Source organism: Notolabrus celidotus, chromosome 23, assembly GCF_009762535.1.
Source record: "Notolabrus celidotus isolate fNotCel1 chromosome 23, fNotCel1.pri, whole genome shotgun sequence".
Taxonomy (NCBI): domain Eukaryota; kingdom Metazoa; phylum Chordata; class Actinopteri; order Labriformes; family Labridae; genus Notolabrus; species Notolabrus celidotus.
In genome coordinates this window covers 12,100,644-12,119,863 of record NC_048294.1, presented here as the reverse complement: position 1 = coordinate 12,119,863, position 19,220 = coordinate 12,100,644, and the positions used below count along the sequence as shown (strand labels likewise).

General features: G+C 39.7%; 1 protein-coding gene across 1 annotated transcript; it reads right to left on the bottom strand.

Annotated features, from left to right (window-relative positions):
* Positions 1-170: 170 nt before the first annotated feature.
* gpr78b (G protein-coupled receptor 78b) lies at positions 171-7,713 on the bottom strand. Its single transcript, XM_034676205.1, has 3 exons — positions 6,357-7,713; positions 6,144-6,257; positions 171-3,836 (listed from the first exon to the last, which is right to left on the bottom strand). The coding sequence occupies exons 1-3, from the start codon at positions 7,025-7,027 to the stop codon at positions 3,599-3,601; spliced, it is 1,023 nt and encodes a 340-aa protein (XP_034532096.1). The 5' UTR covers positions 7,028-7,713; the 3' UTR covers positions 171-3,598.
* Between the last annotated feature and the right edge of the window lie 11,507 nt (positions 7,714-19,220).

The following is a 19,220-nucleotide window of genomic DNA, read 5'->3' as shown; positions in this document are numbered from 1 at the left end:
TCTCCTTTGACCTCTGTGTTTAATTACACTCAGCTGTAATGCTGCTGCAGAAGAGATTGCTCATGTGACACCAGAGTCATTTTAATACAGTGTATCATCAATGATTATAATTGAGGCCAAGAGTCAGATGGAAGCAAAACATTGTGATGCAGAAAAAGGCTTGTAGCTGGTGGAGGGGTGAGCAACCAAAAGAGTTTTATTCTCTTTCATTTATCCCTGTATCCATCAACTGAATATTGAATACTGCTTCACATATTTCCATAACTCAGTTTATAATTTGAATCAATTTACAATTTACCATTTAGCATGTAAGACTTTAACTGGGCTGCTTGAATTCAATTTACATTCTGACAGATGAAACCAAAAGCTATTACCTAGCTTCAATGACATTGCTTTAAAAACATGAACATTTTAAATAGCTTTATAATTGACAGCTTTTATTGCACAGATTCCACTAAAAGCTAATCACACTGCCAAAAAAACAGCGAGTGGCTCACAGGAGGAATGATAAATGTGTGTAAATTACATCCAAAAACAGATTTTTAATAATATAGCAGCTATTCTGGTACAGCTGGAAAAAATCACATATTCAGATCTGGCACAAACACAAAACAGTGTCTTTAAAGCACTTTGAAAGCTGTCGTATGCTACATCACATTGCTCCCTGTTTATCTAGACAAAAGTTGTTCCTGTACAGTGCAAAATATATAATAACATCATTTAAATAGAAACATAGAAACATTTTTCAGTCAACTGGCAGAACAAAGCACAGTTGTACAAAAGTGAGCTAGCTCTAGTACATTCAGTTACAAAGTCACAATCTGAAGCAGGAGTCAGGTGATATTCTGTGATGGCAACAAATTCCATGAAAGACCAAAACCAGCAATGAATTGATCCCATTGACAGGCATTGACTGTGTAACCAGCAATCTCAATTTTTTCTCCATCTGAACTTGTTCTAAGCTGGTTTCATTCTCAAGGGGGTTCGATTTAATTAAATGAAACAAGACAGTTAAAGAAGGTTAAGAAGCGAGACTGGAGTTTGACTGTTAGCTGCATTCTTATGCACTTGCAGACAATACCCCCTATTAGACCAAGTGAAACAAGAACACTTGTGATACCAAGCTCTAACCCTGTGCCTACTAATTTTGCATGTCAATCATTGTCTGTATAAATAATGCATGTGGTATCAGTGACGTCACCCATCTGTTTCTGAAGACAATTGTCGGCGGGAGCCATATTGAAAATGCTGAACTCAACCGAACTGCTATCAAGCTAGTGTGAGGTAAAGAGGCGGGCTTTGAGCCTCCTAGCCAACAGCTTCAGAGTTCCCGCCTGTCAATCAAGTCAGCTGTGCCTCTCATAATGGAAAACTCATAATCTTAATATCTTCGAAATTCCTGCGTTATGAAAAAATCCACCCCCTGTACAGTGTGTGCTGATCAAGGCATGAGCTGTTCTGACTAAATTTGTGTGAATGTGGTTTCTGGTATTTCCGGAGCCAGCCTCAAGCGCACTCTCAAAGAACTGCAGTTTTTAACACTTCCGCATTGGCTTCAATTCTTGCGGCCAGGTGGGCCTTTAACCTCCTGCCCTCTACAATATTAGTCCAGATATAGTCATTACATTTTAGTCAAACATTTCCTCTCTTTACAATCGTTCATTTAGCCGATCAGAAACTGGCACTAGGGTTGTACCAAGTGTACAGTGGAAAATTTAGTTTAGACTCTCCCACTAATGCAGTACTGCTAATGCAATGGAGCTAGGCATGTCTAAACAGCTGATAAACAGCAACATGTATCAGCTCTAAATGAACATAAAATGCTCGGAATCGCTGTGAAAAAGTAAACAGAGAATGAAGTGGGGCTGGAAACATGCAACATGACTGTCAGAGAGCCCTCAAGCGTTTCGGTGGAGAATTGCTGCACGACACGGACACATCGACGCACAAGTATGTATGCTTACGTCTGTGTCAACCACTCCTGCATAGGGTCAATGCAAAAGTATAAACCAGCGTTGAGTGTGCTTACTCTTTCAAAAAGAAGAACATTTTCCAAAGACTTCAACAATGAGTGTTGGTTTCACGCCTATATGGAATTCAGTCTTTTAGATGAAAGTACTGCGTTTGTTTGATCGTCTCCAATGGCTACCACAAGCAGACATTGGTGCTTTTCACGTCCATGTCTCACATGTCAAGTAACATGTATCACGTCCTGCCACGACAAAACAACTAGCTCAAGGTTAGTGACCAGAAACGATACCAACATGTACAAAGCATCTTACCCTCACACATTGGGCCTTTACCAAGCTTACATTTCAGATGAGTTAAGAGTGAAACAAGGTGAAGGGTGGTATGTTTCTCCTTAATTTATTTTCTGTTTTAATGGTGTCATGAATTCTCTTTAATTTACCAACTGTGTTAATCCACGTCTGCAAATAGTCCACTGAAATGTGTTCTAATCCTCCAGTTTGAGTTGTGAGTGCTGAGAATCACTGTTAAAGAAATTTAATAAAGCTTATTCCACATTTGAAAAATAAATCCATAACCTGTTTCTAGGATTTACATCTTATTAGCATCTCTTTGCCTTGTAGTCTGGGTGCATACCATGAAGTGAGAACACAATGTTCCCGGTTTGATTCAGGACTGTTTCATGTTGCTTTTCTTGTCTTTATTTACACCCTTAAAAAGACAGAACCTCCAAAGGATAGTCTTAATTGTGAAGTTTGAGTATAATGGTGGGACAAGAGGTCACATTATTGATTTCGTTATTTTCTTGGAAATTGTTGGCAATAACAGAAACACAGAATATCCCCTGCACTATAGTTCATTATCAAACGTTACCCGCCTTTGGCTCCTGTAACTACAGTCATTCTGAGAGAATCAGACAAAGTGCATCAATATTCAGTGACTGACATGACACTGCAAAGTAGTCTAACATTGTCAAAACAGAACATGGCATCAATGTAAAGCTGGTCAGTCTCCACACCTAAGAGTACGTCCATTAACTGAAGGTACAAGCGTTTTAAAAAATCATAGCTCCAGCGCCTTTATCGACCATCAGCTTCTGGCTGTGTCGTTGCGTTTTGTGGCAGTAGAAAGGTCACAACACGTGTTTTTTTTTTAAGTCATTACAAAGTGGCCGGAACAGCACGAAAGGCAACTCTTTTAAAGTCTGTCTCCAGCAGTGTGGGCCTTCCGTTTGATATTAAGCTGAACCCGTGACTTATTCAATGAAATTGATTCACCAGATGCGTGTGGTTTTGTGCGTTGATGAAATACATATCACTTGTTTGCCGATACTGTCCGAGGTAAATGTCTTCCACACTTGACTCCCTTAATGTCTTCCCCTTCTTGACCCATTCATCCTCCCCCCTTGTTACGTCTTTTCATTCTTCTCCACCCACCGTTTCTCTTATTTTAGTTCTCTTTTCAACCCCCACCCACAAATCTGTCCCCTGTCTGCTCTCTTACTCCTTCCTTAACAATTTCCTCTCCTCCCTGTCGCTTTCTTCATTCTTCTCCTCCACCCACCTTCTTCCACGAGGCAACCTTTATTTTTGGCCCATGGTGAGTATCTGTCATGTCTGTGCGTTTGCCATTAGCTGATCCTCTGGAGACAGTAGTCGTTCTCGGTGTCTAGAGAGCTGTTATGGCCAGATGAGGGGTACAGGTCACGACGGAGCAGCCTGTTGACGACAGTAACCAGGACTTTCTTGTACTGCTGACGTAGGAGGGAGTAGGCAAAGGGGTCGGATGCAGCTTTGCTGTAGGTCAGGCACTTACTGATGATTCCCCAGCGGCGGTTGATGTCCACGAAGGGAAGAAGCTCAGCCAGCCTGAAGAGGTGAAAGATGAAAAACGTACATTTTATTCAAAGATGGCATTCAAAGCTCTTTTGTTGTGCAGCTTTTATAAAAGTGCAGAATGGTTAGAAGATTAAGGAAGACAAAAGAGAGACTGTTAACTGGAGGAAGAGTGGGGGTTTTATTATTGCTTTTGTCTGAAGTCAGAGAGATTTTTACAAAATGACTTAGCTATGATTTTATATTTTATTTCTGTTAACCCTTCAGGTATAATTTGAGCTCAGTCTCTAATGGTGGTAATAATTGGGGGCATACTCCTTTTATTCGAGCCAGAGGTGACCATGTTTGTTTTATGGTAGCTACTTATTAGCATAGACTACATGCAATATTGACATAGTCTCAGTGGCGTCACTCATTGGTTTCTAAAGAAGAGTAATGATGCCCAAAGATGGCAGCCTCCATAATGGAAATGACTCAACCTAAGATTCAATAAACAGTTACAATCTGACCCCCTCTCAGACAACTCAGCCACACCCCTAATTATGCATAATAAAATAGACAGGTGTATAAAAAAGTAAAACAATAGCCCTTGTATTTTATGTATGAAGAGAGAAATTATACACACAGACCAAAAAAACATTTTGTCAAATTTGGATTCAAATTTAATCTTAACATGGGTCTAAATAGGGATTTCTCAGCTTTTGGAGCCAACCTCAAGTGGACAATTGAGGAACTGCAGTTCTTTGTACTCAAGCATTGGCCTGCCTTTTTACCACCAGAGGTTGCCACTGGTGGTAAAAAGACAGATAGCCATGACCTAAATCATGCTATGTTTTATCTTCCATTTTACCATAAATATCAACCAATATCACATTAGAAATTATTTACTAAATTAATGAATCAGCTTAAAAGTTCAGTAATTTTCTCTTCTGCCTCTGCAGGATCCGACTTATTAATTGTGGAGTTGAGCCCTGCTGGCGATTAGAAAGAATGCAGGTTTAATTCACTTCTGTTTTTTTTTTACTTTTGAAACCAATTGGCTCTGTCCATCTTTAACACACATATTAATGGTGGAAAAAGGTTTTCCAAGGGGCAAGACATTACAATGGGGTAACTGTTGCTAAAAGTCAGTCAACCTACTGGATCGTCTTTTTCCTGTTTAAGGCAACACATTGTGCTGCACACTGGGCCAACATATGTCACACCTCACTGTATTTAATATATCATATGGGCATCAAAGAGGCCATTAATGTCAATTAATCAACAGCTGATTTTGTAAAAAAATTAAATTAAATTCTTTATGATCCCTAATTATTTGTATAGAAGATTCAATTTCAAACAAAGTGAAAATTTTAATTAACTCTTATATGTATTTCATTTTTTGTATAGCTAGCCATGACAATTCGACAAAAGCACAATTTCAAAGGCCAAATTATTAGCTTTTTGAATGCAAAATAAAATTTTAAAATATCCAATCACAGAGTGTGAGACATGTATTGTATTCCTCAGTTGCTCAGTGAAAAGCTTAAGCCTGCTATTATTAAAATATGCCTGAAGATAGCTTTTTAAATCTTCCATGTAACAAAGTGAAGGGTATTTCAACTATGTTCTTTAAGTTATTTGCTTTCTATTGAGCACCTATATTATATTAAATGACTGTTTATGTTGTTTGTGCCCCACAGAGGGTGATAAATGTTTCACTGTCTGTAAATCATGTAAATAAAGCTGATTTAAAAGCAGGTCAGATATTCGAGCAGGTACTATTTTAATTGGATTTTTGGTTCCAACAGTCACTCAGGTTACTTCCTGTGTGTGTAAGCTGGGCCAGGAGGCTACTCCAATTCTGTCTGACACTTCTCCTTGTTAAAGTGTCCTCCCTCTTTCTTCTCATATGTGCAGTAACACACATCAAGCTGATGGATCATCAGCAGCACATCTGGCTGACAATAGGGTCCCTGGAGCAGCTTTTCTATTCTCAGCGGGCCATTATTTATCATGCGGACTGTGTCTGCTGTCCTGTGCACTGTATTGTGTGTGTGGTTGCTGGGAGGAGAGAGGGAGGGTGTCTGTGGCAGCAGCATGGTAAGCCACCTGTTTACAGGGCAACACAGGTGACTAATGAGGCATCTCATGGTTCAGAGATATTAAAATAATTAGGTGGAAATGAGCTGCAGGTTGTTTTCTCCTTGTTTTCATTTGTTCCAAATCAGAATCCAATTATTCACATGTTTATTCAAGTTAAGATTATGCTGATACTGTATTATGCTGAATTTGTATCATTACATGTGGGTTTAATCTCCTTAGGTTGCTATGCAGGAGTTTTGCAGTGACTAGACTTACCTTGTAATAACATAAGGAGCAAAGCAGACAATGAAGGAGCCGATGAAGATGCTGATCTTCTTTGTGGCTCTTTGTTTTCTCCTCTTTTGCTCAGCTAAACATCTTTGTTTCACGCTGAAAAGGGCAGACACAACAAAGACATTTCTATGAACTGTAGATTTAAAGGGGCAATGCAAAAAAGATGTTAAAACATGAGGCATGATGGGACTGTACCTTGGGTGAATGTCGACCAGCAGGAAAAGAGTCTGCATGGTGATTATGTCAATCCTCTTGCAGTGAAACCTGGCCACTTTCAGCACCTTCAGGTAGGTGAAACAGAGGATGAGAAGGGAGAGCATGAAGCTCGTGGCGTGGAAAACCACCGTGAACACTGTAAACTTAATCCTGTCGCTGCCCTCATCGCGTGGCTGCAAGGTGCAGGACGCGTACACGTGGCTGTAGTCCACCCAGGAGAAGAGCAGCGCCGTGAGGGAGAAGGTAAAGGAGTGCAGCCAGGAGTAGCACACCATGATCAGAGCGTCTTTGTAGCGCATCTTGGTGGAGTAACTGAGCGGGAACACCACCGCTATCCACCGGTCTATGCTGAGAGCAGCCATGCTCAGCATGGTGTTGGCTGTGAGGAAAGTCTCCAAAAAGCTCACCGTGTGGCAGACGCAATCCCCAAAAGGCTGCTGGTTCCGGACAATCCCCACCAGAGTGGCCGGCATGTTCAGGACAGTGATGAGGATGTTGCAGAAGGATAAGTTCATGGTGAAAACACCGGGAACCTGACGGCGGATCTCGGTGCTGTGGACGAAACATAACAGCACCAACAAGTTTGACAACAGTGAGACGACGGCGACTACGACGATGAACAAAGCGAAGATAATTTCAGCAAAGTCCATGTCTCACTCCAAGAAGTGCACCCTTAGGTTACCTGCACATTTTGTTGAAAATAAACACTCAAAATCAACCATTTTCACCTCTGAACTAGCGCCCAAAATTCATCCAAATTCAATTAGATCCTGGCGCGCCGCCGTCCTCTCAAACTTCAGGAGCGCTGTCCAGAGTGCTGAAAGCCAGCAGCCACCCCCAACATTACTCCCGTCAAATGAAGTCTTTAATTCCAGTTACAATCCGTTAACTGAAGGAGAAAACCTTTACAAAAAGAAACAAGGAGCGTGCAGTATGTCCATCATCGGTTACCTCCTCCTAACAGCCACACAGAAGCAGTTCTGAAGGGGACTGAGGAGGACCAGAACAGAGAGCAGCAGCGTACCCACTGAAGTGAACGATCATTTTGACATGTCACGTGAAGAAGGGAACAACTTGTCCTAGGCACAAAAACGTCTCAAGTAAAGCTAAATTTCTTACATTTGAAAGATGCTCTTTGATTCTTTTGTGCACACTCGTAAATAAAATCAATCCCCCCTCACGCATAATATATTCACATGAGGCTTTCACGTGTCGGGCGCATTGATCACACCTCCATCAGGAATCAATGTGGGTCTGGAGGTAAATTCAGGGATGTGCTCACAGATAATTGGAGGCGCTTCTGCCGTGACCGAATGGAAGCAGGTGCACACGAACGCAGGAGAGGCACGAGGGCAAATAGATCCCTTTTCCTGAAATGCATTATTTATAGCCACCGTGACTATACAGTAGATTCACTATCACAATTTATGTTGGCTATGCAAAAATAGGAGCGTCATTTACGGGAGAGTGCAAACAGGGTTATATTTATTCATTTGTGTTTACTCAGATTTAAATGTTGGTGGATTGCAGACAGAGGAAAGAAGATATATTAACAAAGGACAACACTTACTGTAGATGTAACACTTGTGGTTTTATTTTAGTGTCTTAACTACGCACCTCTGTCCATGTTTTGTTTGTTTTTATTTATGTGTTTTATTTTCTTTCTTTAGTTTTCATCTTATGTAAAGCGACTTTGAGTACTAAGAAAAGCGCTCTATAAATTCTATGAATTATTATTAGTATTTACGGTGGCCCTGAAGGACAAAACAAATTTACAAAAGATGAAACAGAGATTTTGGAAAACATTTCTACATTTTATGAAACAAAATTAAATTCGGAAAAACTCTTTTACTAAGACCCAAACAAATTTACATTTAAGGAAAGAAATTTACAAAAGCTCAAACATTTTTACAAAGCTGGAGACAATTTTACAAACTTTTACACGCTTTTACCGTTAAGTCTGAGTCCTTTTAGCCTGACTCCGTTTAGCCTGAGGTTATGTGGTCTGAGGCCGTTTCATCTGAATTTTGACACATGATAAAGGTTTTGCGGAGATATGACGGAGCTTTTCCGGAGGCATTATGATTTTTCATCTGAGGTCTGACACCTCTCTCTGAGACCCGAGGATGTCCGAATATGTAAACCATGTCCATCTCTGTTTGGTTTCTCTCCATCAAAACAAACTAAATGACCCCTCACTCGATCACTTCCCGATCACTTCCAGTATTTGGTAGATTCCCTTTCCGTAAAAATGAAATGTTAGTTTGTTTCAGAAATGGTAAAAGTGTTTCATCTTTTGTAAATTTGTTTCCTTAAATGTAAATTTGTTTTGGCCTTGGTAAAAATGTTTTGCTGATGTAATTTTGTTTTATAAAATGTAAAAAATGTGGATTGCAGACAGAGGAAAGAAGAGATATCAACCAAGGACAACACTTACTGTAGATGTAACACTTGTTTTATTTTAGTGTCTTAACTCCTGATGAGTGTCACTTTCATCAAAAACCACGTTAATATTTGTGATCTTGTGCCAAGTAATTTAGTTTGGAAATGGTCAGTTTCACTTAAAAAAAAAAAGCAAATTTAAGTTTGAAGCTATATCATTATGTTTGTTCTTTATCTTTTCTGTTTTTTGCAGTCATAAATGTTTTGGTTTCATACTAACTAGTTTCAAAGTATGGTTTAGGGTGGACTTTACATCCTAACTTAGGACTCATCCTATGCAGAGCTGGTAGGCCACAGGTTCAAACCATAGCTTTTAAGGGAAGTTTAAAAAGACACGGCTTGTCGTACCATGCCACTGATTCGCATTTTCCCACAATAATCCACCCAGTATGCAAATTCCAAACCTTATTGAGCTGTTAATCATTACATTTTGGTCAAAACATTCTTCACAATCTCTTGAAAGGCAAGTCTAACCTGATATCGATGATAACTCACTGGAACATAAGTGAATTATTAATAAACCAATGTCAAAGAAACTACCAAAACACTACCTTTTATTTGTTTTCTCTTTCATAGTAACAAACTTAAAGCTCCTTGGCTTGTGTGGATTTGGCGCCCACTGTAGACAAAGCAGCCATTGTTCTGTACATTATGTTCTTAGTTTTTCTTGAATAACTGTCATCCTGCTCTCTTTTAACGGTCAAATGTATTACTGACCAAGAATTGAGGTAAAAGGCTGTATCATCAGCATACAGTTGATCACTCTCTCCTACACCTACCCCCACCAATGGTTTCAAACGATAAAGGTAACTAGTTAGAAACTGTTGCTCTTCTTGTTGATGGTCTTGTTTTCATTTTTGGGGTAATATAGTGGCATCAATATGTTTTTCTCTTTGTTTCATGACCAGCTAAACAAATCCTCACAGGAGCTTTAAGGAGAAGAGATGCTCCTTTCCCCAAAAAATGGGCTCTACTTTTTTGGGGACAATTTTTAAAAGTTTTTCTGGTTTCTTTGGTAACGTTGTTCCTATTCTTCAAGCGCCAGCATGGAGAAAAAAAAGTCCACCAAAAGAAGTAGTTGCAAAGTAATTGCACAACAAAAACAAATTAGCCCTGAAAAATAAAACAAATCACTGTTTAATTCAATCATGGCTTGACAGTGAGCATTTAAATGGGACCTAATCCAAACTGAAGCAACACACTGTACACAGCGGCTGAAGTGCACTTCAGAAATGTTTGTTTCTGAGTCATGTCATATTCTGGAGGAGCCGCTGTAGACAGTGACTCACTGAGGTCAGACACAGCCTGCAGGGTTTTTATTCGCTCCATACTCCCACTATGTGTGAGGGCTTGAGCCTGAATCCCCCTCCCCTCCAATTAACTGTTTTAGTTATTGAGAAGTTAGAAGTATCAGAAATTTCACTCTTCTCAGACCCGCTGTGCTCGGGGCGATCAAGAGTTTATAATGATTAGGTGAGTCACTATCAAATGCAGTTCAGGGAAGCCCTAAGGCGAACTAAATGTGAAGTGACTGGCTCTTAAACGCACCATAATCACAGCAGATGATGACCGTCTTTCTGTATTCCAGCTGTAATGAAACTACTCCATCTCTGAGAATGTGCGTTTCCTTTTGTGTGTTTCTGTCAGAAAGTCAGAGCGACAAAGCAGCAGCGGGTGATGTCAGTACCCCCTACAAACGAGTGATCAAAAGCCGGGGAGAAGAGCTCCAGCTGGGCTCCTGTGGGGGGAGTGCAGAGCTATTTATAGGGTTGATGGGGTGTCACCTCCAATATGAGACTCAGTGATGGTGAATTACCCAACAGAAGTACCAAAGCTTTGAACACAGCTTTACAACTGATTGCTTTAAGAGGAAGCTTTCATGTGTGTCAAGTAATCAGCCAGAGCAGGTTTAGGTGTCCTCCAAAATGCCTGAAGCACCTGGAGCGCTTTAAGGACATTAATTGAAATGTTGCGAGATGTCATAGATTACAAAGCAAAGCCGGCAAACTAAATTTAAGTGTCTTAATCCAAAAATAAACTAGAAAGAGACAGGAGAATTGGATTTCCAGCTTTGAGTTTGAACAACAAATTACAATTGATTGGAAGTCAGAGTCAAGCATTGAGTGAAATTAAGGTGGTAGACTGAGGTATCCTGAATAGACAGGAAGCTACATATGGAGGCGCAATGAGGAGGAAATATTTTTAATACAATTAATATGCACCGATGTTTCACATCAAGGCCATGAAAAAGAATTATTTTAATAATCTGCTCACTAAATCTAACATCAGCATGCTAGCATAAGCATGTTGACATACTTACTCAATAGAAGTGGACATTGCTTCTTGGTTCCAAATGTAAAACCAATAAGAAAAGTCTAACCCTGCATTCGTCCAGCAGGAGGGAACTGCACTAGCTGCAAAATGAAGTTGGACTACATGGAACCAGATGAGTACATTTCCTGACTTCTCAGTTTAATGTTTTCCTGAGGACACATTTTCGTAATAAGTTTATGGTTTTAGTCTCTGAAAACAAGTCCTATAAATTAAATGTGATGATGATAAAGCAGGGTATTAAAACCATGCAGAAGTGTTATAACCTGCAATTCATCGAGAATCCGCTTGAGGCTGGCTGCAGAAACACCAGAAACCACATACACACCAATTAAATTTAAAAAAAAGACGATCTTTGCAGCATTAAGAAACATGTTTACAGCCGGGTTCGAAAAATGTCTTAGGTCTACGTCACTAATTTCTCTATCTGCACACACTGTATGGGGGTGAATTTTTTTCTAACGCGATGGTTCAGAAGATATTAAGATTAGCAGGTTTTGCCCAAATAAGGATATGACTGACTTGACTCCCGGTCGGGAACACATAACTGTTGGCTAGGAGGCTCAAACTCCACCTCTTTACGTCACACTATGTCTGGTTGAGTTCCTCATTTCCAATATGGTTGCCGCCGTCGATGGGCTTCAAAACAGCATTCAGGAACAGATGGGTGACGTCACAGATACTACGTCCATATTTTATACAGTCTATGGTGGCTACCTGTGATTTGATAATGTGCTACACCAGGAGCCTATCATCTAGGATAAAGCTAACAATGCATATTCACCATGTCTTCATAGTATAGTCCAACTAAAACAAAAACGTCAAATTTGAGTATTTAAAAACATTGTCCACAACCCATTAAGTGACTCCAGAGTGGCTAAAACCACTTGTTTTAAATGGTGTACAGCTGCCATTGACAACCACATACTGATGTTAGTCAGAGATTACGATTGTGCTGGCCATCTTCACTTGGAAACCAAATCGCTAAAGCTAACGTAAGGCGTTAGATTTGTTTGGAAACTCCTAGCTTGGAACAATTTTCTTAATCCTTTCTAACCCTGAATCTGGAGGAATGATATCTGTCCATACAGTCAGGGTTAAATTAATCTGGTTACAAAAAACAAGATTTGTTTGGGTGTATGTGAGATGTAATGTTAGGGAGCATATTGTATTTCTCTTTTTGGGATATTTATATCATCTGACTTTCTATAGACTGAACAAGTCACAGAGGAACAGATAAACTAAACTGTGGAATAAAAGAGCAGAAATCTTGTGTTGCAGTCACTCCTATCTCCTTCAGGATGACAAACAGACTTTTAATAGAAAACTCAGATTGTTAAATGAAATTGAGTCTTGAGGGTGTACAGAGGGAAATTAAAGAAGCACAATAAGTGTTTTTTTACAGGACACAAAACAGAACACAGGGCAAAGTGGATCTTTGTGGGCATCTCACGACCTCAGCTCTATCACAAAGCCTGATCTGAAATCTCTCCATTTTCTATTGTAACATATATTGTTACATAACAGCGCCTGACCTTCACACAAAGAACTACCCGGTCACCTTCAGGCTTGGTTGGATGTTCAGAAAAAGTGTGATCTCAGCACGGGGAAGAAATCCCCAACGGTACCCCGCAGGTGCTCAGAATGTCACTCAGAGCTTGTACCTGCGCTTTTTCAATTCACAGCCCCCGACGTCCCTGAGCACAGAGCTACACCCGTGGCCCGTAAGGAGGGGGCGGGTGGATCTCAGGTTAGGCATTAGGTAACCTGGCTTTAGTTTGTCTTCTCTGTGAGTCACAACAAAAGAAACAGTCGGGGGTAACGTGATGCCTTTGGACAGCTGAGTGGAATAGATCCTTACTACTCTTCATCAACCACTCACTCATACAAAAGACCAAATATGTTGTGTCTTTTAGCCCATTTATACAAAGTGTGAGTGTTTTTTGGCTGCTGTCAGACATTTTCTAGTGGATGCCATGGATTTTTACACTGATTTTCCATGTTAGGTTACTAAAAAAATACATCAATGAGAATTTCACAGATTCAATTCCCCCCCAAAAAACAATATAAGATAACTTTTGTCCGACTTACTTTGAGACAAATGGACTCTGAATGCAACAGAACATAGAATGTATTATCGGATAACAGTGGTTTTATTTTATTTTTTTTTGGGGGGGGGGGGGTCAATTGCATCATACATGTCGACATTTTCCAGACCTGACCTCAGCCTCTCAGCAGCATATTGTTGTATGAAGTCACTGCAGTTGTAAAAGCACCAAAGATAAATCTCTCTCATCTTCAGCTCACAAAAAACCTTACTCCATCTTTAACAGCATAAAAATTAAATCCATGGTTTCTCACGCAGAGTTAGAAATGCTGGTTCGTGCTTTCATTGCTGTGCCTTTGAGCTTGTGGCTGCAACTCATTGGAACAATGATTTTGCTCCCTGGGATAGACCTGAAAAGAGTCATCAGGGGCGTTTCAACCAGAGGAACTTCACCCCGGAACTACGTGCGTCTCGCCCCTGCTAGGGGGGTAGTACTTTTCAAAAGCCCCGAAGCCCCGAGGCGTGCTACTCACGCTTATCTTCTCTCACGTGTTGATTCAGTGAATCCATCTGTGATGAAATACAGCAATTGTTTTCATCTTGTCCTCTGTTTTGTGTAACCCAGCCTGGTGTAATGTGGTATCTACTGATGTGGACCCAATTATATGAGACTTTGTTCATGTCTGCTCAGATTGAGTCAATGTGAGGATGGAATACAAAAAGGGTTAAAAACCAGGTCAGGAGTCATTAACCTTTACAGCACGCTGTGTTTAGACTTATACTCCCATGATCAATCATGTACAGATCAATATTTGATCTTAAGGTTAGTGAGGCTTTAAAAAAACTACAAAACAATCTCCATCTCATAGGCCACCTGAAGTAATGCACCACAGCTGCTATCACAGGCATCATAATGTAGCACATCTAAGGACACTTCCTACAAAGTGAGTTATGATTTGTTCGGCTTTTTATTGCGGCTGTATTTCACCCTGCTGGGCTGTAACCGCCGAGGATAAAAAGACGTGGGCCTGTAGTGAATGACAGCTCAGGATTTTGTTTACAGGGTTAGTGGAGGTGTGACAGATGGGCCTCCTCCACACTGCTCAGTGTTTGACAACATACCTGCAGCACCACACAGAAGGACATCCACACAGAGACAAAAGTGAGCGCAAACATCTGCTACACATTAACAGTGTGTGTGTGATACAGTGGATAATCAGACACGACTGAAGAAGAAAATGTGACTTTAAAGCCTGTTGTCTTCATACCTTAGAGCACAAGTTTTTTTTTTATTATCTTGCAAAGTTAAAGTTATTTCTGCATATTTATTCGTAACAGTTGCATTCATTATATTATCAATCAATCAATCAATCAATCAATCAATCAATCAATCAATCAATCAATCAATCAATCAAGACAAGACTAACAGAGCAGATCTAGACCGTAGCCTATGTTAAATTATTAACAAAGACCCAACATCAAGACAGGATAAGATCCAGTCCCATCTTACAGACTGGACTCTGTCTTATCTCATCTTAATCCACCATGAGCAGAGCTCTTTGCAGCATTTAGCAAGGAAAACATTTCTATAGCAGACACCTTGAGCAGAACCAGACTCATGGTCGACAGTTACCTGCCTTGGCTAAGTTGGGGTTGGAAAGAGGGACAGGGGGAGATGAATGAGATAAATGTTGAACACATTTTGTTATTGTAGTATTTAATAATACATGTTTTATCTTCTCTTTCTTGTGATGCTACCAGAACATTTAGTATTAGAAATATGCAGTTATTTGTAGAAGGTTGATATGACTCTTATATTGTAGCCTATGTAATCATTTTTAATGCTCAGTGTTTCTAGACTAACTACTGTAAAAAAAAAAATCCATTCAAAATACTCACATTCATATACCTATCTGGCTTATAAAAGCTCCTTGAAATAATAACACAGGTTAGACGCAGTCCTGAGGAAATGCTACAGTCAAATTCATGCTAGTTTTCCGTGAATACCAACCCTAGCTTTAATGCAGGGAAGTCTAAAGAGGCCCATTCACCTCCATAATTTTTTCCTTGACACCTGCATATAATGCAAATTCTTTCAAAGTTCAATGCAGTGCAATCAACTTTACTAATACTTGCTTTGAGCACATTTTACACATTGCCTTTAAGTCTATGGATTTCCCTTACTTTTACAACATAGTACCTTTGAAGTATAAACTCTATCTAAATTGTGTTTTCAAGGTGATTATGCTGCAGGAAACAATTAAAACCAATTGCAAAAATGTAATGAACCCTCCAATAACTTCAGTTACATTTATAACTCAGCTCATGTGATTATTTTATCTGCCAAAAAAACAATAAAAAATCAGCATTTCTACATACTCAGCTAAGTAGATTGACAAACGTTTTTCTCTGTTGGTCTAAAATGACTCATTGATTGACTGACATTCACTCAATTACTGTTGAAGCTCAAACTCATGTCTTGCAAGAAAACCCCAATAACAAGAAGCTACAGAAAGCCTTTGTAGCACCCGTATTACAGGGTGTTTTCCCAGACATCTGATATGATGTTATTGAAAATTGAAGGCTTAGCGCTGCTGGTTGGTAAACAAAAGGGGGGCAGGAAACAGCTTCCATGAGTACTGTGCAGCTGCCACAGGTGAGGATGGAAGACTTGTGATGAGTCATGTTCCCATAGCAACCCTTCAGTCTGGGAAGTTATCGCACCATCTCTTGCTCGATGTGGAAGTAAATATCATTTACACAGGGGCTGTTATTACAGGACAAAGTGATTGTGAAGTCTCTATTATCTGCTGCATGTTTAAAATTACACTTTAAAGAGAGCTAATGGAATCCTTTTGTGCACTATTTATAGAACCTTCAAGGCTGCAGGAATATTTTTGCAGCAATTAAACCTCTAATGCCTGTCACATTGTGTTTGCATGCCATAAAATCTATAGGTGTTTTCCATCCTCAGATAGCCTCTGTTCTGTCAAGCTTGTGCAAAAAAAAAGAAAAGAGAAAAGCGGATTGGCCCCCCTGCAGGTGTCCAGACCCCTCTGTCAGACCCTTTGCTTTGTTCACAATGAGCCCTCTTTTATCTGCAGACCTAAAGGACTGGACTCAGAGATAGCAGGGGTGAGGAAGCAGCATAAATAGATTGCTTTGACCCAATGAGGACAGAGCACATAAAGGACTCCTTTAGTGTTTTATTAATGACCCAGTAGGCTGTGCCCGGCCTATTTATTGATTTCCTCATCAATCCTTTCACACAGTCGAGGACTTTTATGATGAAGCTTTGAAATGTAATTAACATGCCTCTTGGATGCCTTTGCAAAAGAAACTGGAGTTCAGCATTGTATCAAGTTGTGACCACTAGTGTTTATATTGGATTTTTGGAAGCATTCCTTTAATTCAGAAACTCATTGTTGCTGCAAAAGGTCCCTGACCGCAGCAGAAACTTGTCTTTCTTGGCAGCATTCGCTCCAACAGAAAAGCGAGCACAGTGCAGAGAGAGCAGAGTGTAACCTGAGTCTGAGTGGAACAGATTGACAGGGAGCCACTAAGCACATCCAGCAGACACACTGCATTCATTATCATTAGGCGACAGGAGCGCTTTGAAGCCAGCCGGAGCTTCAGCGGGCAGACAGAGCAGGCCAGCAGGCACGTGACGCATCAGCATTACAGCTTCTGCAGCAGGCCTCTTAAAAAAATGTGCGGGCACACTGATGAAGAAAACACGTCTTAACCAGGATTTTACAGGCAGGGTGTGATGACCAGACACAGACCCTTCAGACATGGTGGTGTGCAGGGACCACGATGGCTTTATGAGATTAATGTGTGACTGTACGTGAAAGACTTCACGCTCACTGTGGTGTAACATGTGGCAATGTGACAGCCTAAGACTTTACAAACATTACTTTGCAAAGAAAACGGCACACTGGGAATAAGGACAGTAAGTGTCATATTGGCTTAGTATAAGTGCCACGCATTTGGTACAGAGAATGATACACAGTGTAAAGTGCAGCTTGTAAATGACTCAGCCCATCACTGTCATCCATAACAAACCCCACAGTTTAATGACCCTCTGCAATTACACTGTACCATTACACCGTCACACTGTGAAAGAGATGGATCTCATGGTGTACATCTCACTAAATGTTCATTGCTATTCATTGCTGTGAAGGTACTGCTTACTTTTTTGAAGTTTAGAGGAAGTTGAAGGATTACTGACCAATTCTCAAACACACAGTGAGATTAAGAAGGATATTTTAACTGCCAAGGTTAAGCAGAAGTGTAGATTTTCTCCAAGTATATCAGCTTAACAAAAACTGCTGTCAAATAGCAATTGCAATCATTTATAGATAGCATTTTATTAGGTAGCTAAAAGCTAGCTAGCTAACAGCTTTAGCAGGAACAATACTCTTTCAAAACCAAGATGAAATGTTTGAACTTTACCAATCTGAGAATTTCTCCGTATGAGGCTAACTAGCTTTATACAGCAGTAAGCTAACTGTACAGAGTGCTAAAAAACAGCCTTTTCCTTTTTATACTTTTTGTGATATTACAGCTAAAGCCAAAAGAATATCAATTTTTACAAATTGACCATTCAGCGTATAATACTTTCTTACTATGAGTGAAAAGTGAATTTCTCAAGTATTGGCTAACATTAGCTGCTAGTTTTGCTTTATTTGTTTTTGGGATATTCACACCGAGATACAGTTATGTTTTTTATGTGCTAGTGCTAGGTCCAAGTTACATTTATCTTCTTAGGTTAAATTGTGCAACCCAATTTATGAAAATATACTAAATAAATCACTTATTATCATCCCAAAATGTTTCCTAACAGCTAAACAAGCTACCTACTGTCCCAGTCTTGCTAGTGCTTGGGGTCTTCTTTCCCCCTCTCAGGGCAGATGAAATATACGAACATGATTTTACATCTTTTACTATGCAGTGCAGAGAAACATGACTTTTATATCACGCACTCAATGTTTTTTCTCATTTATCTTATTGTGTCACGAGCTGGTCTCAGGCTGGAGTAACCACTCTAAAACTATTATACACCCTCTACAAACAATCACTGAAAACTCTAGATAAAAAACCAAGGAACTACCACCACTGTAACTTCATTACGAAATATAACTCAATGGCCATTTGTTATGCAGATATGTGTCTGATGTAACAAATTAATTCATGATCAGGCCCCACCACCACTTAAACAATGTGTGTTACTCTGCAGGAACAATCTTAGGGAGACCAGGGCATCAGCAAGTGGAGACTGTTCAGCTAAACTTAGGAAGACTGCATTTGGACAGTCTGCATTTTCAGTCAGAGCAGCAGAAAAATGGAACTCAACTCCTACCCACACTAGAGACTGTACAAGCCTCAAGTAAACTGAAATTATGGCTCAAGGAAAAACAATCATGTGATCACTGAGTTAATCCTCTGAATGCATCAAACTAGAGACAATGAAATTGAATTTTAAATGTGTTATTAGTGATGGACTGTTGTTGAGTATGTACTGTTTTAAATGCTAGTATGTTTTTATCATTTGTATCGTACATTTGTTTACATCTTCCTGCCCAGGGACCACAGATGAAAATTAGCTTATAGCTAACTCTGGCTTGACAGTTTTTGTTTTGCATGGCCCCTGTCAAATAAACTAATAAATAATAAAATCAGATTTATCTCTTTCGAACTTTCAAACAGGAAGATTTTGGTCCCCAGGTTTCAGGAAAGTTTGTTTCTCAGACAAAACAAAGTAGTGTTGTATATTTCTGTATCTGATGAATGACATTATTGTGTCACATTGATAAAATTGTATTAAGTTGTATGAATTTAAAATATCTGCTCCGTTACTATTGTAACCAGACCAGAACACTTGGCTGATGTAACACATCTGTGTAATTGATTTTTACCAAATATGTAAAAATAAACTTAATCATCACTGTTTAACAAAGTTTAATACAGCACATTGTGGTTTTGACAGTTGTAGTAGTGCAGGGCTTTGTTGGCAGTTTTAT

Bases quoted from the DNA above. Each gene is read 5' to 3' on its own strand.
- gpr78b (XM_034676205.1), bottom strand. From the start codon at position 7,027: ATGGACTTTGCTGAAATTATCTTCGCTTTGTTCATCGTCGTAGTCGCC. The intron at 6,258-6,356 runs GTACAGTCCCAT...TGCCCTTTTCAG, and splicing joins CTGGTCGACATTCACCCAAG to CGTGAAACAAAGATGTTTAG. The intron at 3,837-6,143 runs GTAAGTCTAGTC...TCACCTCTTCAG, and splicing joins GCTCCTTATGTTATTACAAG to GCTGGCTGAGCTTCTTCCCT.